Source organism: Amphibalanus amphitrite, unplaced genomic scaffold (assembly GCF_019059575.1).
Source record: "Amphibalanus amphitrite isolate SeventyFive unplaced genomic scaffold, NRLGWU_Aamphi_draft 000255F_arrow, whole genome shotgun sequence".
NCBI classification, from domain to species: domain Eukaryota; kingdom Metazoa; phylum Arthropoda; class Thecostraca; order Balanomorpha; family Balanidae; genus Amphibalanus; species Amphibalanus amphitrite.
Window position 1 is genome coordinate 1 of NW_024881750.1, and position 24,201 is coordinate 24,201.

Here is a 24,201-nt window from a genome sequence, read left to right on the forward strand (position 1 = left end):
AAGAAGTAATTCACGCATTATGTAGGTATGCAGATATAGACATTCCATAATTTCACAAATGGATTGCTACTAACTGGTATTTTGAAAATGAGGCATATTTATCCAGTAGGTATAGTAATTACCGTTAACATCAAAATCAGTCCTAGCACAGGTTTGTATTCTGAGTGCCACACGGGTGACGGGACATCCAATGCCTGGCCGGGCGCTGAAAGTGCCGTCGGGTTGCGTGGGTCGCTGACTCCTTCCCACAGAGGCGCTGTGACAGCCGCCCATCAGTGGCCGCCCGCGGCGAGTGCCCATCAGAGCGGTGGCACAGCGTGAGAGGCCGCCGCCGCACATTGACAATTTCGCGGGTGACGAGAGTCGCCCACTCCACCCCCCCCCCCCCCCGACCCGTCTCCGGCCGGCGCCACCCACCGGCGTCGACTGCGACGGCGACGACGGCGAACCGGGGCGCGCCCCGCCGCCCGGCCGCGTGCTCCCCATTGGCTGGTTCCGTCGACCGACCTCCGCGACGGCCCCGTCGTCGGAGCGGCAGCCTCCCGCGCCCGACGGCCACCCCTCTTAGGAGGTCGTATTATTGGCGGCGCGGGTTTTATGATGTCTTCAGAGGTCCCGTCATGCACAGATCGGTAACCCTCCACTTGTACATCGAGTGACCCCGAAGCATAAGACGCGGCGAAGCTGCCCACCGCTCCACTACGGAACGCCAACATAAAACCCGGCCAAAGCGTTCGTCGGCGCGCGGCAGACAATATGTTGACGGTAATAGATGTTTGCCGCAGCCAATCAGCGGCCAGTATCTCGCTCCGCAGTCATGCCCCTCGCCTCGGGGCTCGACGCACGTAACCTCCCTGCCATGCGCCCGCCAAATATGGTAGCGGTCGTCATGGTAACGGGCAGTCGGTGTCAAGGTTCAGCCGGTGTTGTGGCAAGTCCATCAGATGCACGGCGGTGCGGCCGCGGTGAGGGTCGGCTCCGGGACGGGCGGGCGCGCGGCGCTAGTCGAGCAGCGGCGAGTGAGGCGAGCGCAGCGCTCCGGTGGTCGGTGGTGGTAGTGACTGAACGGCGCGGCCGGGCCGGCCCACGCGAGCGCGACCCAGCACCGTCGGCGACCCATGGTCGATTCAAACATGGCTTTGGTCATTCCGAGCTCGGGGTGGCGAGACCCGTCTCAGCAGCCCGCCCCGTTGGCACCGACTACGGACGACCTGACCCGTGACCTCTCTGTGACCCCGGTGTCGCGTGAACTGTCGCTGACGCCCACCACCCCCAACAATCACTCACAAGAACAGTTAACCCCCACGCAGACGCCTACTCAGAGTCAAGATCCCAACAGTCCGTCCAAGGACGGTCAGAACATCGAGTGCTCCGTTTGTGGTGACAAGTCCAGCGGTAAACACTACGGACAATTCACGTGCGAAGGTAAGCTAGTCGAGTTCCCTTTCTAAACGGATTTTTGCTGGCCAGCCGGCTTGGCCGGTTTTTGTGCTGATATCTATCGCGAATCCTCATCAGGATTCGGCGCTGGCCACCGCAGAAGGTCAGGTCCCAAATAGCGTCACCGGGCCGGCCGGCCGGCGTCCAGCACCGGTTCTGCAAGTAATCGCGGTGCCGCGCCGCTCGCCGCCCGATGGTCAGCGGCGAGGTCGTGCCGGCCGGCCGATGGCCGCCCCGTCCGGACCCATCGCCCGCCGGTCCGGGGACGTGTGTTGCTGGCCGACCCGCGGGCCCGCCGCCCCGGGCCGGCTGCAACACAGTCATCCTGGCCATTGTGCGGGCGGAGGGCCGGGCCGCGGACAGGCAGTGCGATAGCCCCGGGCCGCGGCGGCCGGCCCGTCTCGGCCCGGCCGGCTGACCGGAGGGGTCGCCGCTGTCTGGCGCAGCGATCTCGGCCGAGTGGGTGGTCCCCGGCCGGCCGGCGGCCGTAGTCTGCGTCAGATGCTTTACTAAAACGCTTATGCGTAGATTATTTTAAATTCCGCGGCCAGTTCATCTGCACAGAACTTTACTCTGAATGCTGTCCGCGAAAGTTGATTTGCAGTATGAGTGTCAAGCGCGGCGCCAGCGCAGTTTTATTTTGTGTGGATTGATAAATAATGACGTGCGAGGAAAATGCACTCGCCATACCTACTAAAAAATGAAAACGGAGCAGAAACAAAATTGGGCGCTACAATTGTGTTTGCGTGCATTCCTTTACTGAATTCAATCCGATCATAGCCTTTTTATATTGATGTAATTAAATGTTTCTTAAAGTAGAAAGTCAGCGTAAGTTATCCGTGAATTGACGTTTGGTAAGTTCACCTTATATGTGTAAAGGAATGCACCTTATGTACAAAATTACAATAATCCAAATGCATTATCGGTGTAAATGAGGCTTAGTAAAACTGTAAAAATGCCAAAGCATTTGGAAAGAAAGTGAAGTGAAAAGTTGCATTGGCCGAAAATCTGGCATTTTATTTTTTTACCTTCTTTCGTTCATATTTTTAGTTGAACTTTTTTTTTCTGTCAGTTTAACATATTTTAACTTTAACCATACTGATGCAACTTGTAAGTAAATACGGCTACACTTGTCATTGTAGCTCCCATAATTTCCGGTAGTTCAACATTGATGTATGGACGAAACAGACGGTCGCGCGGCTGCAAAACGTTAACGCGTGCGTGCATTCGATGCTAATAAAAATGTACCGTCACATGCGTGATGCGGTATGGGTAAATATGGCAACGCGCGCATTTTATTTTTGCTGCTTCTCGAATCAAGGCGCTTCGTTCCCAATGGCCCCATGTCGAATTAGATCTGTAAGACATAGATTGTCAGCGTTGTGTTTGTGTCGTCCATCTCAATTTAAAAATAACAGGTCTGGTAAATCCAGATATAAACAAATTATTTTTTTGTTGTTGCTTTATTCAAGGGTTAGTTTTGCAGTGTTTGCACCGTCAATGTGAAGGCTGTTGGCCCATTCTTATCGTATGTTTGTTACGCTAGTTCACCTTCCTTCCCCATACAGAAGCCCACAGCAAAAACGGATCGGTTAGCAGACCATGCCATAATTCCGTTCCCGTTGTCCACCGGCCGGCGCGCTGCCCGAGTAAATACATATGTGCCCTCCCGGTGTAGGCAGACAGGTTCTTCATTTGCCAAGGCCGCTTAGTTCTTGCCTCACGGGCGACAGCGTATTTTTCACAGCCACACTCAGTCGTGCACTTTTTTCGTGAAGTCGCCGTGGCGTCGCGTCGCGATTCGCCGGTGCTTACCCGGACGCGGCCCGCGGGCCAAACAGGTCGTGATATAACACCGACTAGGACCATGCCCAGTTTGAAACGGGCCGAGGGCATACAGCGTGTTTTTAAACAGTGTCAATGTTTAAAACGGTCTAGGGAATATGTTACACGGTATAGGGGCTTGAAACAGACCGGAATATAACCATGGAGCAAGGACTCGAAGCGGACCAGAGTATAACGCGAATCGGGTTATACCGAGTGACACGGATGCATGGTCGGTCCAGGGTGCGATACGGACCAGACCGGTCCAACAGACTGGAGGCGAGACTGCTCGTTCCCGGCGCCGCACCGCGGCTGACACGGCACCGAATTACCATTCAGCCGTCGCCACGGCTCGCATTCACCGTAAACGCGCCGATTAAAGAAATCGCCTTAATTACCATTTAATTTGCTGCTCATTTGAAGCTCGCCGCTTGGTCGCACACGCTTAGCGTGCCCTTTCATCGTAAACCGTCGCGGCGTGCCGGGGCGGGTCAGCCACGGACTAGCGGGTCATGTTCGGGCCGTGCCGCGGGCCGGGAGATCCTCAATGAGGTGAATGTGGAATATGTGTGCGCACTTTGTATGTGCGGCGCTTTCGGCCCTGAAACGCACCTTTCGCCGTTAGAACGTCGGTCAAGGCAGTCATGTAATGTCCCATGCCCTGGTAATGATTGTCCACATTGCCCTGGGCTACAGTTTACATGTGTGCTGAAATTTAGGAATATTCGTAATCTGTCCGATGGGTTGTTCGGAGCTAATCGGTCTCTGCAACCTATCTATATGGCATCTTCCCTGACTAGCCCATAAGAGTATGTCATTTGGTGTCTTTAATAAAATTGTATCAAAACCTCTTTGGATTAGGAACATAATACAGTGATATAAAAGTTAATTCAAACTAATACTTACGTATGAATGTAACTGATAGTGACGTATGATTTATGTTCGAATTGTATTTATAATCAAATATGGAAAGGTAAATTTATATTGCACTTGTATATAACAATTAATTGTTTTCTTTTGTCTTATTGGTTTGCCATACTGCGTTGATCGAACAGCAAGCGATTTTACTGATATGGAAAGGTTGCTTGTTTCATTCTAGGTTGTTCGTGCAGCACCTTCACGCCACGTTCGTTCAGCACGTTCAGGTCTGTGACTGTTTGTTGCTGTGTTGGGAGTCAGTCAAACCGAGACAAACGCCGGTGCCTCTAACTATGCTGTTTCAGCTCAGCGAAATCAGTGCTTGGGTGCATACTTTTGCCCGAAACTAACCGCCGTCTCTCTGCCCTGCAGGTTGCAAGAGTTTCTTCAAAAGAAGCGTACGAAAGAACTTGACGTACGCGTGTAGAGGCAATCGAAACTGCCCCATTGATACACATCACAGAAATCAGTGCCAGTTCTGTCGACTACGAAAATGTCTCAAAGTTGGCATGAGGAAAGAAGGTGAGTTCGCAATGGCTGGTTGGAAGCATGCTTTGTCAAAAGGGTCCTGCCTGGTTGGTGCTTACATTGATAGCATTTGAAGCGAACTTTGTTACGTTAACGGTGTTTGTAGGTAAGATTCACTGCGCGATGCTCTATGCTTGACTCTCACATGAACCTTGACTGCTTCTTAAGATCGGGGGTGGTAAGAGGTTCTTGCATTCATCACACAAAAATGCGCCTCAGCTGGAGAGAAGGGATTAAAAACGCCGTCATGGGTCGAGCAAGGACAGGTGGGGGTGGACTAAGCCGCGTCGTCGCGCCCCTTCCCCACCGCGGGGGGACTGCGGTTTGGGGTCCCTGGCCCTGAACGTAGATTATGACTTTCCTAGCCGGTCACTGACTGCGACTGGCCGTAAAAATTAGCCGCCTGTTACGCCGCGGTCCAGCCGTTCTTGAGCCCCTATCACCTTCTGCCGGGGACCAGGCTGGGGAATGATGAGTCGGAGGAGGCCACTTGGAGTTTGGGGATGGGAAGTCAGATTGGTTGATTGAAGGTCCCTGGAATAACTGCGATGTATTAAGATTATGTTGTAGCGTATTTAGCTTGCCAACTCCCAGCAGCGCCATCAAACCGAACATAGCTAACCGACTAGCGGACCATAGCTAAGCAATCTATCGATTGCATAGGTAGCTTGCTGGCCAAAGCTTCTGACGAAGTCGAAAACGTGCGCACGACTCAGCCCTATTTGCTGAAAACGAACTCGCTTTATGCTATGCATCGTGGGTGCCCATAGAATGATGAACAGGCACGCATCTTTCCTATTAAAAGAATGTCCTATCATTTACCATACTTGTGACATTCTGTCGTTTTCCGTTGCGCTTATATTCAATGGGTGCTATGCCATGAATGCCAATGGCATCATACAAGCAGGGTTGTGCTCGACTCAAAAAAAATTTGCCGACTCGACTCATCATTCAACTTCAGAAAGCCCTGACTCAACTCTGACTCAAACAAGGAGCTGATTTTTTCCCTTGACTCGACTCATGACTCAAGCGGCTCAATGAAAATATGAGTTGACTCAAACTTGACTCAAATTTTTTGTTGAGTCAAGTGTGTTGACTCAAAATTGACTCAGATAAAAAAGTTGTTGAGCGGGGGGGGGGTGAAAAAAAAATCCGGCAGCCGGGCCAGGCCTAGGTTGTTAAGCGGGGGGAGAATGAAAAGCTTATTTAGATTGTTTCTAGAAAGATGAGTCGGCTGACTCGTGTTCCTTAGTGTTTTTGACTCAACTCAATGTCAAAAGTTATTTTACTGACTCAACCCTGACTCAACTCAACACCTTAATATTTTTGTCTGACTCAACTCTGACTCAACTCAACAGCTCAACATTTTATCCGACTCGACTCAAACCTGACTCATCTGAGTCAGAGTTGAGTCAAATCTCTGACTCGACTCATGAGTCAAGCACAACCCTGCATACAAGTGTATACTCATTATCATGAATTATTTAAAGTGGGTCACATGGTCTTGTGGATAAGTGCACCTGTGGTTAAGTAATCCTTCTTATACCGCGTTCTGTTTCCTTTCAGGACGATTGGACTATGTTTGTAAGTGACAAATTTTCATTAACATTCTTGCGGGGCTCCTTCACGGAACTAGATTTTTGTGTCAAAGCTTATCCGTTAAATGGTGCGAGCTGCTAGATTATCACACAATTCTTATTCTTCGTGCCTCTTCAGTGCATTGTTATGTGACAAAAATGGGATTAGGCGAGCGGGTAGATCTTCTCGAGATCTCGGCCAACAATGGCCCGGAAAATCACTGAGCGGGGCCGCTGCCGCCCCACGCAGCTGTCTGGCTGGGACGATCCGGCCACGCTGATGACCGACTGTTTCCTGCAACCATGTGCGATCAACGCGCACCCGTGCACGCGGGAAAACGAACGGGCTGGGCGGGGTACGGCTCAAAGCAGACATGTGCACGGATCTGAGACAACCAATCACGAAAATCGAGCTGGTCATTAGATTGGCAGTCTTCAAGCATGCAATTATGGTGGAAAACATGGCTAATAGAAGCCTCTCAACGATCCAACTATTTTGCATGCCTTCAGAGTTTACAGTTCTGAGAAAAACGACAAAGATCCATCTCGGATCCATGAGCCAGGATTATGGATCCGAGATGGATCTTTGTCGTTTTTCTCAGAACTGTAAACTCTGAAGGCATGCAAAATAGTTGGATCGTTGAGAGGCTTCTATTAGCCATGTTTTCCACCATAATTGCATGCTTGAAGACTGCCAATCTAATGATCAGCTCGATTTTCGTGATTGGCTGTCTCAGATCCGTGCACATGTCTAGCTCAAAGTATGATTGCGGTATTAATAATGCGCTGTTGCCCCCAAGCTGTCCAACTTTTTCTCTAGTTGATGTGATGAATCACCGGTCTGAGTTAAAAAACTACGTCGCTGTCGGCTGTTTACACTAATCATTATTAATTTTTTGACATTGTCTGCGCCAGTCAGCACTTGTTTCCCGATAGCAGCTCTGTTCGAAGGGACCGTAAGTGATGAGATCAGCGAGTCTTGTATGAGCTGACTGGCCACGGGCGCTGAACCTGGTTAGACTGACGGGCTCGGGATGACAGACAGCGCCGGGAGACGTCTGTCTGGTCTGGACTGGGTCGCCTGTCTGGCTCGGTCTGGTGAGCAGTTCTGCTGAGGGCCCTGTCTGCCTGGTCTGGCGAAGGGCGTCTTCTGTCTGGTTTGATGAGCGGCGTCTTCTGCCTGGTCTGACTAGGGACACCTTCTGGCTGCAATGGTCAGGGCGCCTCCTCGCCGCATGTGGTGAGAGGCGCCTCCTGTCTGGTTTGATGACTGATGAGGGGCGCCTACTGTCTGGTCTGGCCACGGGCGCCCTCTGACCGAGCTTCCTGTGCCCCGGTGAGGCCCGGTCCGCCGGGGCCGGATGCGCTGCCATGCGCCGGCCGCTGCAGTGGCCGCCGGCGCTATGCAGGTGGCCTGCAGGGCTGATCGCGGCCGCGCCGACATCCGGCGTCGGCCGGCGTGGGAACCCACCGCCCTGATGACCACTCAACATGCCACCTTACATACCCACCCGGCCGGCCGGGCCCGCCGGCGACTGACTCAGGAGGGCGCCCTCGGCCGAGGGGTGGCCTGTCTGAGCAACGGGCTGGATCGGGCGGGTGTCAGCGGTGTCTGGCGATGAGGGCCGCCGCCGGGCGCTGGCCGTGATTCAGAATCAGGTGCCGAGCTGTGTCGATGTTAGGTCGCCTTCCCACCGCCGCGCCGGCTGGCTGAGGCGCCCCAGATCGGCTCCGTACGGTCCGACACCATCCCACGCGCTCCGTCACCCTCGGGCAGTTATTAATGACGCCGAATACCTGTTGTCATATTTAACCGGCGGCCGCTCCGTGAGAAATATGGTCGTGTCGGCGACCGGCGTTCGAATGCTACAAATGAGCGAACCGGAGCCGGGGCGGCGGTGACCGGTTTCCCACCGCTGTCGAACGCGACGAATGGCGACCGACGGCTGTCCTCCGCCGCCGCGGGAGGGTCGTCGTGGCGCCGCCGGATGGAGGGTGGCGAGCAGGGGCGCCGCCGCGCCGGTATGTCTGTCTGTCTGCGCCGGCGGCGGGTGGCCGGCCCGGCGCGGTGACGCCGGGGACACCGGACCCGACGGCGCAGTATGCGCGCCGTCGCAGGGGCAGCTGCGACGTGTCGCCGCCGTCGGACCGCCCGGAGCGACGGCCACGCGACGCTCCGCCGTTTATTTGCGTCGCGGCGTGTCGTGTCGCGCGTCGCGCCCGACAGCGGCCCCGCCCGGCACGTCGGGCACTTCCCCCCATCCATTCAATAAAACAGGCGCGGCGCGCGGCCGCAGGGGCGCCGCGGGGCACGGACAAAGACGGCTCTCTCCCCGAGGGGAGCGGCCCGGGGGACGGCGCCCGTTTTGCGGTGGCAAAGTCGGATCGGTTGGTGACGGCGACAGAACGGCCGGGCTGAGCCGACGGCCTGTCATGACCGAAACACTCTGTCATGACTCGGTGAAGCGACCGGGGACCGACCGATCAGTCGGTCAGGGGACTGGGGCCGGAGGCGGTGTGCTATGTCGGGCGCATCGGTCCACCCTAAACTATCCCTGGATTTTCAGAGTCAGAGAGACAGGTGGATAACGCATTCCGCTCACTGATCCGTCCAGCCTCGCTTAGACAGAATCCCGGTGGCCTTACACGCCAGGTGTTAGGCGGTCGCCGGTCCATCCGTCTGTTCAGTCGCCTGTCAGCGACTTAAAAGTCGGACACCCCAGTAACGGTCAGCCCTCCCTCGCCCCCTCCCCTACCGGTCATTTAGTGGGGGAGGAGGCACACGGCCTTGTGCCGCACAAAACACTCGCCTTGACACATCGGGCTTCTGTGCACCTTTTTTTCTGAAAACCTGTTCTCGGAGGATGAGCGAGCCGGTTTGTAGCGATATGCCCCCGTCTTAGCGTTAATGTCGAGGTCGCGACTCTGATCGGCTTAGGTGCGACGGTAAGCTGTCCTGTCGGTCAGTCGAGTCAACAGACGCCTACGTGGATCGGCGGCTCAACCAGCTGACCAGCATTTATGGCTATTATTAGTAATATAAGTGACTAGATGTTCGAAAAAGTGAAAAATTAACATCTTCACTATTATAGTGACGGGGTACCCGGTGAGGTAATAATTATCATAAATGGAAAGTATTGTTAGCATATCGATTCAATCGCAGATAAAAGTCAAGGTTGTGAGAGTGGTGATCTCATACCATTCACCTTTACTTGTCTGATTGGCTCGGTGGCACACATACCTACCCACCAGACAATCCTGCAATCCTGCTCGTCAATCCTGCAGGCTACTCAATGAAGTAATTTAAACAGATTGTGGGCACGTAGACAGTAAGCGGTGCTCCTGGGACCCGCACCGCTGACCTCGTGTGACCTCTGAGGAACGCCGCGACCCGTACGGGCCCGTATCGTCGAACGGTGCGCGTTTGTCGGCCGAGACAGGCCGACAGACGGCTGATGGGCGGCTAACAGACCGCCGACCGAGCGGGCATCCCTCCCCCTCCCCTCCCTCCCGTCCGCCCGCCCCGCCCCCCGGACGGCCGCTTCACGGCGCAGGTCGACCCACGCCAGCTGACCGACTCGGCTAAAACCTGCCATCAAGGCAGCGAAGACATTAGGAGCAGCTCAGCACCGTTCTGGTGCGGCTTACGACCGGTGCGGGTGTCTCTCCTGCCCGAGACTCTATAACTCTGCCGAGACGCGCCACGCGGCGGCCGCACCTGAACAGGGGAGCCACCCTGCAGACGCCAGCCGGAATATTTCCAAATTGGCTCGGTAATAACGGCCATTAGCTAGCGGCGGCCGGCACTAAAGTGGCGTAACCTTCCGCGACCGGCGTGGGAACCGATCGTCCGAGCGGCCGCCGCGGCCGCCGGCCAAACATTCATTAATTCGCGCTGGTTCTCATGGCGGCCGGTCGGCGGTGAGCCGCCAGCGCCGGTCGGACGGCTGCCTCAGACGGGCCTCCGCCCCCCACCCCCGCCCCGCCCCACAGTCGTCGGGCGGCGCGTGCGTCTGGTCGCGTCCTTTCCGCCCTTCCTGAGAATATATCTCCGGCTCATCAGGAGTATCGTCTAATTGCGATAGCCGAGGTGTAGCGACCGGATCCCCTCCGCCTATCCGGCTCTAATCTTGTTAAACTCCCCTCGCCCGCGCCTCACGCCAGCCGAGCCGGCTCGAGCTTCGGAGACGCGCCCTCTGACCTTAGGGCAGGTGTGATGCGACAACGCGGTACACCCGAGCGGCGACCAGAAATGCGGCGATATTGTCAATATAGGTCGTGGAAATCACTCGTACTCAGCCATCTGAGAAGATATACGGATGTCGGTCAGTGTTCGCCACGGGCCCCAAAATCCCCAGCCCAGCCCGGCCCGGGCCCATGGGTTCAGAGCCCGGCCCAGCCCGTAGCCCGCTCTTGGCAAAATGTCCAAGCCCAGCCCGGCCCGGCCCGTCAAAAATAGCAATCTAGTTATTGTCTTAGTCTATTGCTATAATAAGCATGATTGATTACACTATTTTGAGAACAATTCAAATTGCATGAATATTAACATGACAATCATGACTCCCTTCTTTTCAATGAATATAATCATTTCAAGTACCTATGGCACAAATGTTAACAGCAACAGCAAGCACCTTAGTCAATTAGGTCATGATTACACACCTATAAAAAGTTAACATGATTATATTAACCACATTCTATGAGTAAAGTTATCTTGCAAGCTGATGTGTGTGAACATTATCATGCATAATTGGTGACTCTAATGCATACTTGAAGGAAGTATTTGCAACTTACTCTTTACTTCCCAGCACTTACCAGCAGAAAAAAAGCTTGACTTATGGGAATTGATGAATCTGTCTCATGTCTGGGATTGACCTTGCTGTTAAATTCACTCCATTGATGCTGCAATATCAAAAGCCTGAGAAAGCATACAGAATAGGTGACACTAGCTTTAGCACTGTCTTCCAAAAAAGAGAAAATCCATCCATTTATCAGCAAAACTGATTTAATCTATTTTCAATTCATGCCCACGTGTCAACCGAATCTCTGTGGACAACTATCTGCTGCTTTCCTTGCTATTTTATGTTAGGCTCTTTTCAAGATATGGATATCGCTAGCAGCGTAAACAGAAAATATGGTAAGTTTGAAATGTCATTGGGTACTTTTGCGACTTTTACGCATCATCATCATCAATTGAAAATGAGCGAACACTTCTTGATTGTCGCAGCTGCGGCAGGTAGCGATTCTGACCAATTGTATAATAAAACATATATAATCAAGTTCTTATTTTGTTTTTCGTTCGAGTTTTCAGACTTCGTGATCTAGGTTTTATTTTCTATTTGTTGCATTTTGTTTTTTAGCTTGATACTAACTTAAAAAACGTATTTATTTGATATACTGCTGTGTATACGAGTAGTAAAGTAATCTTGGTGTATACTACCACCTATAGATGCCGCCACATAAACATAGCGCTTGCATAGCGCCATGATGGGAAATTTTGTTGAGAAGTGGATGGATTGTTGTTGTGATTTATTTTGACAAATTTATGGACATTTAAGGAAGCTTTCATCGCGAAATACTCTGTAGAATTCCTCGTTACTTACAGTGTGATTCGTGAGTATCCTTTTAAGGTTCTGTTCGTTAAAAAGCCGTCGGTGAAGGAAAAAAGACTGTGTTGGAATTGTCTCACTATCGCCATATATAAGTGTTAAACTTAATGTAGCCCTGTAGCCCATCATTGTTGAGTGGCTTCTTAGTTTTTGGAGTTGTAGTGCTAAGTAAGTTATTCTGATAACTACATTTTAACTTTTATTAACAAACTAATGATGCTAGAGATTCTCTGATCTTTTTGGTTGTGGAATTTTTATGAAAACCCTCCTATGTGTGACATGATGTGATATTGGATAATTCTCAAGATTCCCAAAATTCAATATGAAGTAGGTTTTCTTTCACATTGCTTAAATTTGGTTTAGTTTTAGTATTTTCCCAGTGGGTTTTGTTTGCATCAGTTTCCAAATTTTCTTAAATTGACATTAGTCGCAAAACCCATAGTCCACAAAGCTCTTGGCCCGGCCCGTCCATAGCCCGTTAACTAATGATATTTGGGGGCCCGGCCCAGCCCGTAGCCCAGCCCGGCCCATGGCCCGTTGGGCTGGCCCGGCCCGTGGCGAACACTGATGTCGGTCCTTTGAGATACAGAGAGAGTGGTCTCACAGGAGCCACCCAGTTGGCCGCGGGAGGAGCGCTGACCCTGGGCACAATGCCGGCGCGTCACCGCGTCTCGCATTCCTTGGTGCGGCTAGTCGGGGCTGCGGCGCGGAGGTGATCCGGCGGTCTGGCACGCAGCTCGCCGCCAAACGAGTGCAATTGTGACGCGGCCCGGACGCCACAATGGCACCTGTTAGCCGATAAAGACGACCGATTTTATCAGCTGCGGGGACGGCAGCACGCGCAGGTTTGGGTAAGCGGCCTGCCGCTCTGAGCCACCTAATTAACCCTACGTAATTATCACCGCCACCAGAGAAAGTGATGGGCAATCCATTGGAGCCATCCTCGGAGCCGCGACACGCCGCGACGGCCGTCGTAACAAACGAGTGCGGTTAGCGGGTCGGCGGGAGGACGGGGGAGGTGCCGGCCGTCACCGCGCCGGAGCGGATCCCACCGTCCGCCGACCCGGCCGGCCGAATGGTAATCAAGCGCGTGAGCGCCGAGCGCGGCAGATGGCGTCGCTCGGCTCGCGCGCGCGACATATGGCCGGGTCGTCAGGCGTCTGTCGCCAGAGCGCCGCCGCAGACAGGTGTTCCGGGTCAACGGACGACTCCGGCCCGCCCCGCCACGCCCATAGCCGGACCGCGGCCCGGGTCCGCGCTGCCGGCGCACCGTCCTGATGGTCCAGTCTGGGCTGGACTGGTCTTGATGGTCCGTGTGGGTCAAACTAATCTTGTCCTGATGGGGGTAGAATCTCACCTGACCAATAAGCGCAGTTTCCTTGAGGGACAGTGAGTCGCAAACAGATCTTCCGTGGGGCACTGTAGACAGCGGAAGATTACTCGCTCGCTCGTTCGGCGAGATTACGCCATTCGTTCAGTTATAGTTATACCAAGCGGTGCTGAGCGGGCGGACACTGGAATGGACACTGGACACTGGACAGCATACCATCCTGCTTGGGCACGCGTTTCTCGGCTGCAGCCGGGCTGAGAGTGGACCGGTGTGCTCTGCAAGGGGATCCACTCAGCGACAGGGCGGGGGCGGGGGCGGGGGCGGCCAGCGACAGGACCGCCACCTAAGACCATCGGGAGGCCGCCGGCCGCCCGGCGGGCGACATCTGCCCAGAGGTTATCTGCTTTTTGCTGATCTCGGGCTCGGGGCGGCGTCACCCGAGTCGGAGGGAGGGCGGGTGGCCTGTCACGTGCCGCTCTGCAGCGTGATCGCCAGGACAGGTCAGGTGACGATCCGACGGTGACTAGGGGACAGCAGCGCGGGGCAAAGGTCGCCGGCGCTGCTGGGTCAGCCGAGTTGGGCACCGAGACGACGTGGTCACTGGTCAGTGACCTGGTCATGCAGCCACAGTTGGCTTTGGGTGACGCTGGCAAAATAAAACACAGGTCTCCCTTTTTCCCATGGGCTGGACTGGCTCTGTGGTCGGCCGGAACGCCTCTCAAATATATTTTCCGGGGATCGTTGTAGGCTTCTTACTTACAGACACTGATTGATGGGTATCGGGGATCATTCAGTTGGCTCGTCTGGCTCTCGCTGCCTTGACACCTGTGCGTGCGCCCGCCTCATGTTGCGCGTCTCCGCTGCCCGGGGCGCTCCGGAGGGGTCTGACGGCCGTGTACGCCGTGCTCGTGCCGCCCCCCGCCGCACCTCCCGGACCCGGAGCGGCTCACAAACATCCCTGACGTCACCAGACGCCGAGGTCGGCTGTCTCTCACGGCTGCCGAGGCCTCCTCCCATCGGCTCGACAATTGCCCAGGCCCTGTGAATCTCCAGTGGCTTCTCCGCCGCGGCGGCCGCGAGCCGTGATCCGACAGCCGCCGCCTGCGCAGTGAGCCAGCCCATTTCGGCGCCTGGCCCCGGCGGCCAGAGGCCACGCGCGCGTTCGTTTCCTCTCATTAGTCCGGCATTTCCGGATGGTCTTACAACTGCCGAGACAATCAGCATCGGCTGGTTATGAGCCGTCGAGTGAGATTTAGGATGTGCCGGCAATGGCCCTTCGTTATGAACATTGAACATCTGTTCTCAGCCAGCTGTTACTCGACAGACGGCATCCATGGAAGCAGCAGTTCATGTCTTGTCGCTTGTCGTTTTGACGAATTAGAGCTGGTTACACACCTTTTTACCCTCAAAGTAACCGCTGCTCTACGAAATCGCGGTGGCCGGAACAATGCCATACACGTGAGCCAGCTGATCAAGCCCCGCTCGGGTAGGACCACTTGGGACCAGGCACGGCTCAAGCTCGTTCGTACCGGCCTCTGACCCGGCTCGCCAGCCGCCTGGTGACAAACAGATGAGTTTGAAAGCCTGATCTCACGAAGGTTGGCGACGCTCCATACGTGCGTAACGCTGTTGGATCGAGTGCAGTCTGTGTCAACACGGCTACCTGCCGGCGATGTCGGGGCGGTCCTGGACAGGACGGCGGCGAGGTCAGACGCCGAGCAGTTCTGGTCGGGGCGCTGACCGGGACGGCCGCGCCAGCAGACACAACAGACAGCTCCTGCTGCTGAGACTGATGAGACTGCTGAGCGGCGGGTGGTCTCATGTAGCCCATCCTGCGCTGCTGAGCTGGTCACAGCGCATACCTACGCCGCAGGCTCAGGTCTCGGATGGGGGCGCCGGACAGCGACCGGGGGTCAGCGTCCTGTCCCGGCCCTTCCAGACGGGTCCTGGAGCGTCACACTGACCCCAGCTGAGTCTGATCTGGGCCAATGGGTGGGAGCTGAGATAGCAATGGTCAGGTGATGGTCGTCACGTTACAGCTGTAGTCGCGAGTATTCGACATTCCCAGACCAAACAAGCGCTCCTCGCTCGATTACTATGCGGCTAAGCCGGGCCGACCTGGATTGTTGGAGGTGGCCTCGCTGAGTGGCGGCTTATCTCGGCCGTTTAGTGATACCTCTGACTGCTGCTAAGTAGTATTAGCTTCTCCGTAGCAAGCAGATAATAACTCAAGTAGTTCGTCTGCCTTTGCTAACAGTCTATTTTAAATGGCATGCATTGCACAATGCTACTGCAGGGACTTTGTTATGATTAGGCTAAGGAGTGGAGTGGAAATTAAGTAACCGGTTTACCCACATTTAGGTATTTAAACCTGTGAAACGGCCTGAAACTGTGTGGCCCAGTCTGACCATTTTTTGTTCTTTTTGACCCCATTTGACCCAGTCTGAGCCTGTACGAACCAAACTGACCTAGTGTGACCCATTGTGACCCGTATAACCTGGTCTGACCCGTCTGACCTCTTCTCCTTCCGTTGCAGCGGTACAGCGCGGCCGGATACCGGTACCACAGCACGGTATCGTGCCCGGCCAGTTCTTCGCCAACGGTGACGCGCTCAACGGCCACGGCTACTTGTCTGGCTACTCGTCCTACATCAGCCTGCTGCTACGCGCCGAGCCCTACCCGCCGTCCCACTACAACCAGTGCCTGCAGCCGGGCGGCACCATGGTCATCGAGACCATCTGCGAGCTGGCGGCGCGCATCCTCTTCAGCGCCGTCCAGTGGGCGCGCTCCATCCCCTTCTTCCCCGAGCTGCAGCTGCAGGACCAGGTGGCCCTCCTGCGCTTCGTCTGGAGCGAGCTGTTCGTGCTGAACGCCAGCCAGTGCAGCATGCCGCTGCACGCCGCCTCGCTGCTGGCCGCCGCCGGCCTCCACCCGAGCCCGATGGCCGCCGAACGCGTCATGGCCTTCATGGACGTCATCCGCATGTTCCAGGAGGAGTGCGAGCGGCTGAAACAGCTGCGCTGTGACAGCGCCGAGTACAGCTGCATGAAGGCCATCGTGCTCTATACGACAGGTGAGTGATGGCCGTGAAGGAGGGTGTTAGCGTTGGGGTCACGGGTCACGGTGGGTATGAGGGATGGGCCAGGTCATGGTGACGTCTCAGGGGAAGGGGTCTGTAGTCTGGACATCGCTCAATGATCCTGATCAAACCTTTGATCCTGATCTGTAGTCTAGGGACTGAGAACTCGAAATTCAACCAGTGCTGAGTAATGACATTCTACAAAGCCAAAGATTTGGGGAATCCCGTGTTCTCAGATATCGTGGGTCCACTGATGAGCGACAGACCGATAGGCGGGGTCAGTGTTCACAGGTCCAGCCGAGTCACAGGTCCAGCCTAGGGGACCCCAGTCCGGCCAGTCACGCCCGGCCGCCGGCCCCACCCCAGTGTGGACCTAACACCCTCGCTAATGGGCCTGGGATCACTGTCCGAGAGTATAGCGGTGAGTCGCCGGCACGCCGGCGCCGTGTAACACGCCCGGCGAGCAGTGCAGGCCGACCTACCGATCGTGGCTGCACGCTCGGCTGGAAGGCGGAGCGCCATCCTCGCTAATGTGGCCTATCGGGCGGGGGATCACGGCAGGAACTAGGCCACGGGCCGGACCCCCGGAGAGGCCTGTTCACGAACGAGCCGCGGTTGCATCACGGCCCGGTGATCTGATGCGACCTACCGATCGGCCGACCCCGGCCTCCAAGGCGGGGCAGGTCGGCCGGCGAGCAGACCTGATCTGCCGCGCCACTGATCCGTTGCGCCTTGGCCTCGGAGATGACAGTGACACTGGGCCTCGGTCGCCGGCCGAGATGGCTCTGCCATGGAAGGTGCGCGGCTGCTGGCTCACGAATTCCGTGTTCAGTCGAACTGAGCTGCGCCACAAAAACAGCAGCTGGCGATGGCGCTGACGAGACGGGTGGGAACCCTGCTCAGCCGCACGAACAACCAGTCATAATAACCCAAAACAAGCTACGGAAGACGGGCCGCGCAACTAGGCAAAACAGCCATGCGTATTATGACGAAAACCGAAAAGGTGACTGGTGGTTATAATTTCATCATCTTCCAACTCCGCACTGAAGTCAGCGAGGACTAGATTTGGATGGATTCTAAATCTGTCGGTCTGTCTATCATATGCGAGACTCTTCTGATGTTGCGTAACTCTTAATGAACAGCTAATGAACAGTGCAAGCTGCTCGGCACGGACTGGAACCTCGCTATCTGGCTCCCAATGTCTGGGCCCGCTATCAGGACCTCGCTGTCTGGACCCCGCTGTCTGGACCCTGCTGTCTGGTCCTCACTGTCTGCCTCGCTATGCTGTCTGGACCCCTGCAGCCTGCCCCCGCTGTGCGCCCCCTCCCCTGGGCTCCCTCCCCTGACTGGCGCGGCGGAGGTGCCGCGGCCCGCGCCGCCTCCCGGTCAGCTCGGTCGTGACGCCCGCCGGCAGACGCCGCGCTGCAGGCCGGCCGTAATTAGACGGCCAGAGCCAGAAGGTCACGAGGCACCGCGGGCCACCGCCGACCCTCCCGGCCCTCCCGACCCTATCGCTTCGGCGCCAGAGGACGGCCGAAAGGGCACCTTCGGACTCCCGCTGCATAAGTCCGTCTGTCTGTCTAACGTATGTGTCTAACAGAATGTGTGTGTTGTCGCCGTTTGTGAGTGTTTGCATGTGTGCATGCCTGTGTGTTGTATGCCCGTGTGCGTCTTTGTCCATATTTCGCATCTATGACGTTAAGTCTATGACGGTCTGTGTCAGTAAGTTAGTCCGTGTCAGCGGGTGCCTGTGTGTCCGTTGGGGTCTGGCCCTGTCAGCGGGTGGGTGCCGTCGCCTCGGGGGCGCCCCCGGCGGGTTTTGGCATTCCTCGGCGCTGAGCTCGCTGTGTCCGGCGGCGGCCGCGTCGTTGCGCTCCTCTCCTCGCGTGATGAGCGGCGCTGAGCGTGCGGCGGGTCGGCCTCGACGCTCCCCGGTCCACGCCCTCCCCGCCGGCGAACGGAGGGCCACCGCCGATACCTACCGAGACCCTGTGGGACCTAAAAAGGACCCCGCGGGACCTACTGGGACCCTGCGGGGACCTGCTAGGACCTTGAGGGGCGTGACGAAACCTGTGAGACCTGTCGGGACACTTCGGACCTGACGAAACCCAGCGGGACCTCCTCGGAACCCTTGCTGACCTTGCGGGACCCAGAGAACCCTATCGAGACCCGATGGAAACAAGAGCCACCCAGAGATGGCTGAGATTGTCAGCACTCATTTGGGTCAATCAGGAGTGTCGGGACCGCTGGACATCAGTTCTAAGGGACATGCCGAGATCCGAGATCTACGGGGACGCACTGAAAGCCTGAAACTCAAGAGCTGTCTGCAAATTTAGCTCTCAAGCTGTGAATCGTTCCACACTCTGCACTAAACCAGAAATTACAGTTAGCTTCCCCCTTCCCACCTCCCCGACCACCCACTCGCATAAACAACGGTGTATCCCGGTGGCTACAGCTCGTGTAGTTGTCGAGCGACTCCATTAACCGAGTGGCGTGTTGTCGCCTTGTCGCGCCGCTGTCCGTGGCTGACCGGTTCACCCCAGCGCGCTTCTATTGACCACCTGCGAGCGAGCCGAGCAGTCGGTCGGTCGGCCGACGCCGCACCTGACTGAGCGCCATTACGACCTTGTTGTGATTGCGGCGCGACGGTGCAAAAACGGTCCGCGGCGGCGGGCGGGCGGAGGAGCGGCCCGGCCGGACCGGTGTGGCGTGTCGACCGGCCGTCCGACCGTCCGAGCATCGGCTGCCGGCTGACCTTCCCGGTCCGGACCGGTCAGCCGCCCCCGCCCCCGCCCCCGCCCGCGCTGCTCTGAGACAGGGCGGCACGCGCCGGCAGAATCTCTGACTGGGAATCTCTCGTCAGTGACCTTTTGGCAGGAGTTTATTGCTAACTACTCTTCTCGGTGGCCTCTTCTCTGGAACCCTCTGTTGACCTATGTGCTGCACTCTATGACCTGAGCCTGTGCTGTGGGCGCTGATCAATGCTCCGTGCTCAGCACATCGCCTGCAGTGCCCGCTATCAGTGCCGGCGTCGGCGCTCGGCGCTCGGCCGGCGCGGGACGAGACCCGTTGGCCCGACCTTGACCCGGCGGCCACCAGGTCACGGTGGACGGCTGGCGAAAGGAGCACCGATAGACGCTCACCGCCGGCTCGTGCACGGTGCACTCTGCACGATTCACTGTGCTGTGCACGGTGGCCGGGCGCCGACTCGATCTGATTGGAGCTCGGAGCGATTTATGATCGGGTCACACCGTCCAACTGCCCTCGAGACGGGCCACTCCGCTCCTTGGTGTTGCTGGGAGAGAAGCAGCCGACTGCCGAGGGTGCAGTCCCAACAAATTGCTGATCACAACCGAGCAGAGTTCCCTATCGTCTAGTTTGTTTGTGGGTGGTTCCAGATCTGACCAGTGTCGATAAAATACCTAGACACCGCCCTTTTCCGACGCCATTCAGTACCGTTATCGTTTTCTCGCCTCCTTCGCTCCATAACTCTCCATTCTCTCGACACCGTGGGCCTCTCACTGGGCAGGACCGGCGGCGGCGGCGGCGGCGGCGGCGGGAGGGCGGCGGGGTCAGCCATCGAGGTCACCGCCGGAGCGCCGGCCGCCCCACACGCGCCCGATTTATAACCGGGCCGACGACGCGGCGCGCCTGACCCGGGTCACGCCGGCAGCCGGCTCCCTAATTTTCGGCCTTTTGTTTCTGTGTAATCGCTCGATCCGGGGAGCCGGCGGCGCCGCGTTTCACCGCCCGGTGGCCGCCGCGGATGGCCTCGGTCCCGAGCCGATGCTATCGCCTTGATCGCGGCAGCGTGGCCGCGCATCGATCACCAGAAGCGGCACGACGGGTCGGAACACCCGCGAGCACATGGAGCACACCATAGAGCACCGCTGAGCACACTCGATGGACCGCGCGGGACATGTGTATGAAGCATATATGTACACGCACGGCCACACGGCAACCAATGGACGACTTCGTGAAAAATCGTTCATTGGCGCGGGCAAGGACCAGGTGGAACTTGACGTGCAAGGCAACGCATTACGTCACAGCACAGGACACAGTCATTCCTCGTCGGGGATAACATGCGCAGCACGGGGACACCCAGCCCTGTGCGATGTGCCTGGTTCTCTCTCTGTGGGCAATCTCGGAGTGCCCGAGTCCCGAGAGTGCCGGAGTCCCGTTTAGTCCGGTTACGAGTACGACTGCTACTCATGCTGTACCTCTCCGTCAAGCAAGTAGAGGTGGTCCGCGCGACACGGCGGCAAGTCTGGTCATACAGTACACAATGATGACGACATGACAGCGACGGGCGACGCTACATGCATGCCAACGAGAGTACGATGCAGGGGCCGATCGGTGGGTCGGGTCGCCGCGGACGGTAGGGGTCACGGCCAGTTGGGGTCAGACGGGTAGTGGACGGGGTCGGAGCAAATGAGAGGCTCGGCAGCGGAGGGTAGGCTGGTGGCGAACGGGTGGAGCTCGGAGGGATGATATCGGTCACCGTCGCGCACCGGATATCGGTTCTCGTGTCCCCGATGGCTCGGGTGGTCGCCGGTGCGGACCGACGGCTGACCGGCCGCCGATCCATCAGGCCGACGGCCGCTAATGGCCGCCGTTAAATGGCCGCGTCGTTACCGGCGGGCCTCATCGTCGGCTCGTTACCGGCGCACTACCAAAGGGCTGGCCGTCGGCCATCCGTCAGTGGCCGGCCGCGCGCTCCCCGCCGTCCCCCGCCGCTCGCCGGCCGCGCGGACGCCAGCGGCGGCGACGATTAGCACGAATTAGCGGCGCCCCGACGGCGGCGACACGCTGTCCGAGTGCTCCTCGCGCCACCCCGGGACGACGTTGATGGTGTTGGGGTGCTGAGCTGGCCAGAGTGGCTGCCCTCGGCCTTCGCCCTCGCCCGGCCCCGGCCGCCGCCCCCGCCCGGAACGGTCCAAGCCGTTTGGGCTGTTCACGGTTCGACGGAGGAGCATCTCGCCATTCGAGCGGCGCGCCGCCCACCTGACCCGCCGGCCGCCCGCTGCAACCAACTGCGACGTTTTTGCCGCGGACGTCTCAAACGGGGCAAAAACGACGTGCTTCGGGACATGCAAGCGGCGCGGGGTTATCTGGCCGCTCGGGGGATCTTTATACCGGCGAGCCGGGGCGGCGGCGACCCGTCCGCCCGGCCGGCAGGTCGTCGGTAAAAACTCGAGTCATGCGCCGCCCGCAGGCCACTCTTTGTGTGCGACGACGGTGAACAAAATGGTACATTTTTCAGGTGTGAATCGATGGCGGCCGGTGACCGTCACGTGACCGATCGGTCGGCCCGGGGCACGTCCGTCTTTGTTGGTCGGTCGTCACCTCTGGCGTGCCGCTGGGCGACGCAGGCGACCGCTGCCGAGGTCCCTTCAATCCCACTTACCACGCTGACCGCTGACCGTCGAACTCGACCACTGACCGCTGACCGCTGACCGTGGAACTCAACCGCTGACCGCTGATCCACGACCGGATGGTAATTCAGTGGAGCCATTGGGAACATTCTCGTGACCTTCAATCATAATTTGATAACAGTCGCCGGGCGCTCCGTCCCCGGCGCTCCGTCCACCCGTGAACGCGGCACATTCCGTGTCGTCTCCGCCCGTGCCGTGCCGTGTTGACACATTCCGTGTCATGTCGGTCCGCGCCGTGCCGTGCCGTCCGCGCCCTCGGTGTCCGTGCAGCGATGGTTTTCCGCGCGCGATGCGATCCAGTTTTCCTGGCGACATGCGATCCGTGCCGATAAGGCGGCGACGGACAGCCACTCGGAGCGGCGTCGGTCGGCACCACCGGTCCGGTTTGGTCCGAGTCTGGTCCGGTCGGGACCGCTCGATTTCTGCCGTGAGCGCTGGTCCGCCGTGAGCGACGGTTCAGCGCTCGTGAACCCACACATGCCAGTGGACGGGTAGGATAGCCTTTTGCGTGTTCTCCTGCTCGACCATTCATGTTTCTGTCACGAAAGCTGATCGGTTCGGGCTGAACATCCGATGATGGTGTAAGGAAACGTGCGCTGGCACGGTGTTCTCTGTCAACCGGTAGCAGAGAGAACGATCATGACTGAGCCCGGCAGGCACTCGTGGAAATATCATGAACTCTGTCCTCATGTCCGTCGGGTTCATTCAAGACTGCCGTTGGGATGAGTCTCGCCACGAGGCTACCCTCAACCCTGGAGCTATCACCGGGCGAAGACTGTTCCCGGCGGTGACCTGTGACCCGTGACGTCACCGCCCTGTGTCACACACTGCGTCACGACGGAGCGGGTACTTCCCACCGCTCGGCACGGCGAGACGCGTCAGTGACAGGCGGCCGGCCCGCCCGCCGTCGGCCCGCCCCGCCCCAGCCATCAGCGCTCGGCTCACTGCCGCCCCATACGCCGAGCACGGCCCCCAATTGAATGCGATCCACTCATTCGATTAGGCCATGAATATGTAATGCGGCTTTTCGTCGGCCAACCGACAAGGAATTAGCTGATCGGTCTTTTTTGTCGATGATCCCAGATCCGGTCGTGGCTCGGTTGATCCAACACGGCTGTGCTCTGGGCTAATCCCGGCCGCGCGGGGGGTCAGAGTGTGCTTCTGGTGGCGCCGGCGGCGGGCGGGAGTGTCAGTGGCCAGTGGTCGGTCCGGCCGGCCGTGGCGGCCATCACGGTGTGCCAACTGACCACTGGCCACCGCTGTCCACCATTGTCCACTGCGCGCCGGCGGCGGCGGCACCAATCAAAGGTCGGCCGCGGCCAGCCGATCAATACCCCGCCGCCGCCGCCGGCCGCCACCGTCCAGCCGCGGACCATTTTGCGCCCCCGAGCGCTCCCCGCGCGGCCCTGATTCAATAACTAGCTCCCCCTGGATGTCCCCCGCAACAATACCGAAACAATGGCGGCAGAATATCAATGGCAGTGGCCCACCCTCGGCAGGACGCTCACGTACGGCTAATCTGGCCACTCACGACCGCCTTATTGCGGCGCGGGGCCCGTGATCAGCGCCGTCCCCCAATGATCCGTCTCCCCGCGGCCGGCCGGCCCGCCGTGCGGTCACTTTTGATTAGGCCGCCGGCCCGCGGCCTGATTGAAAAACTCATTTGCCGCTGGCAGTTGCGCGGTGCTGGAGACCGATTGCCGACGGTGAGTGGCGCCCCTCGGTGGCGGCGAAGGACCCCTCCGCCGCCCTCGACGGAGAGACGGAGACGGCAGGGGGACGGGGGAAACTGAGACGGACGGAGGGTGGGGAGACGAGCAGTCGGCCGGTGGTGGCGGATTCTAAGTGACCACTGACCAGTGCCCAGTGTTCACGGCTCGTCGGTGACCCGTGGTTATTATTAGTCAGTTCGCTGACCTGCCGCTGCCACTCTGTGACCGGCGGAGGCGGCGCGGTCAAATGAAACACGTCTGGACAACAAAACTAAATGCATTGGAATACGGCCAGTGACACGGTGACACTCCGACTGCATTCGGACTGAGTCGGGTCGGGCTGAGCTAGAAGGACACGTCGTCTCCCGTCGTCGGGAGAGCCCAGCGGCGATTGTCTGCGGCGGCCCCATCGGACGCGACTGACTGTCGGCGGCGGCCCGGGCGGATGCTGCGCCGATGAGAGCTGTCGCGAGGGGACGCCACCCCGGGCCCATCCTGCACGCCGACAATGGCCGCATGAGAAGTCACCGAGCATGAAGGCGGCTGGGCGGGGGTGCTGCCGTCGACCGTCGGTCGGCGGTAGGGGGTCCTCCCCGCCCCTCCCGTCGGACACGGGCCGCCGCGCGGTCGTGGCACCATCTCATGCCGCTGGCCTCTGATAGCCTGAAAAAATGCAAGGTCACCTGAGGTGGCGGCGTCGCGGGCCGTGAGAAACTCGTGTCGCTCGATGGGCCCACCGGCAGCGCGGTGGC

General features: G+C 57.9%; 1 protein-coding gene across 2 annotated transcripts in view; it reads left to right on the top strand.

Moving 5' to 3' along the window:
• Window positions 1-847: 847 nt before the first annotated feature.
• Window positions 848-24,201, top strand: part of LOC122386552 (nuclear receptor subfamily 2 group F member 1-B-like) — a 28,998-nt gene continuing 5,644 nt past the window's right edge. Inside the window, exons 1-4 of one of the 2 annotated variants that reach the window (XM_043375839.1) lie at window positions 848-1,425; window positions 4,555-4,704; window positions 6,277-6,294; window positions 15,760-16,296. In XM_043375839.1, coding sequence (XP_043231774.1) covers window positions 1,119-1,425; window positions 4,555-4,704; window positions 6,277-6,294; window positions 15,760-16,296 — 1,012 coding nt within the window. In that variant the 5' untranslated portion in view covers window positions 848-1,118. The remainder of the gene's footprint in view (window positions 1,426-4,554; window positions 4,705-6,276; window positions 6,295-15,759; window positions 16,297-24,201) is intronic. The other variant, XM_043375840.1, reaches the window with a different exon arrangement.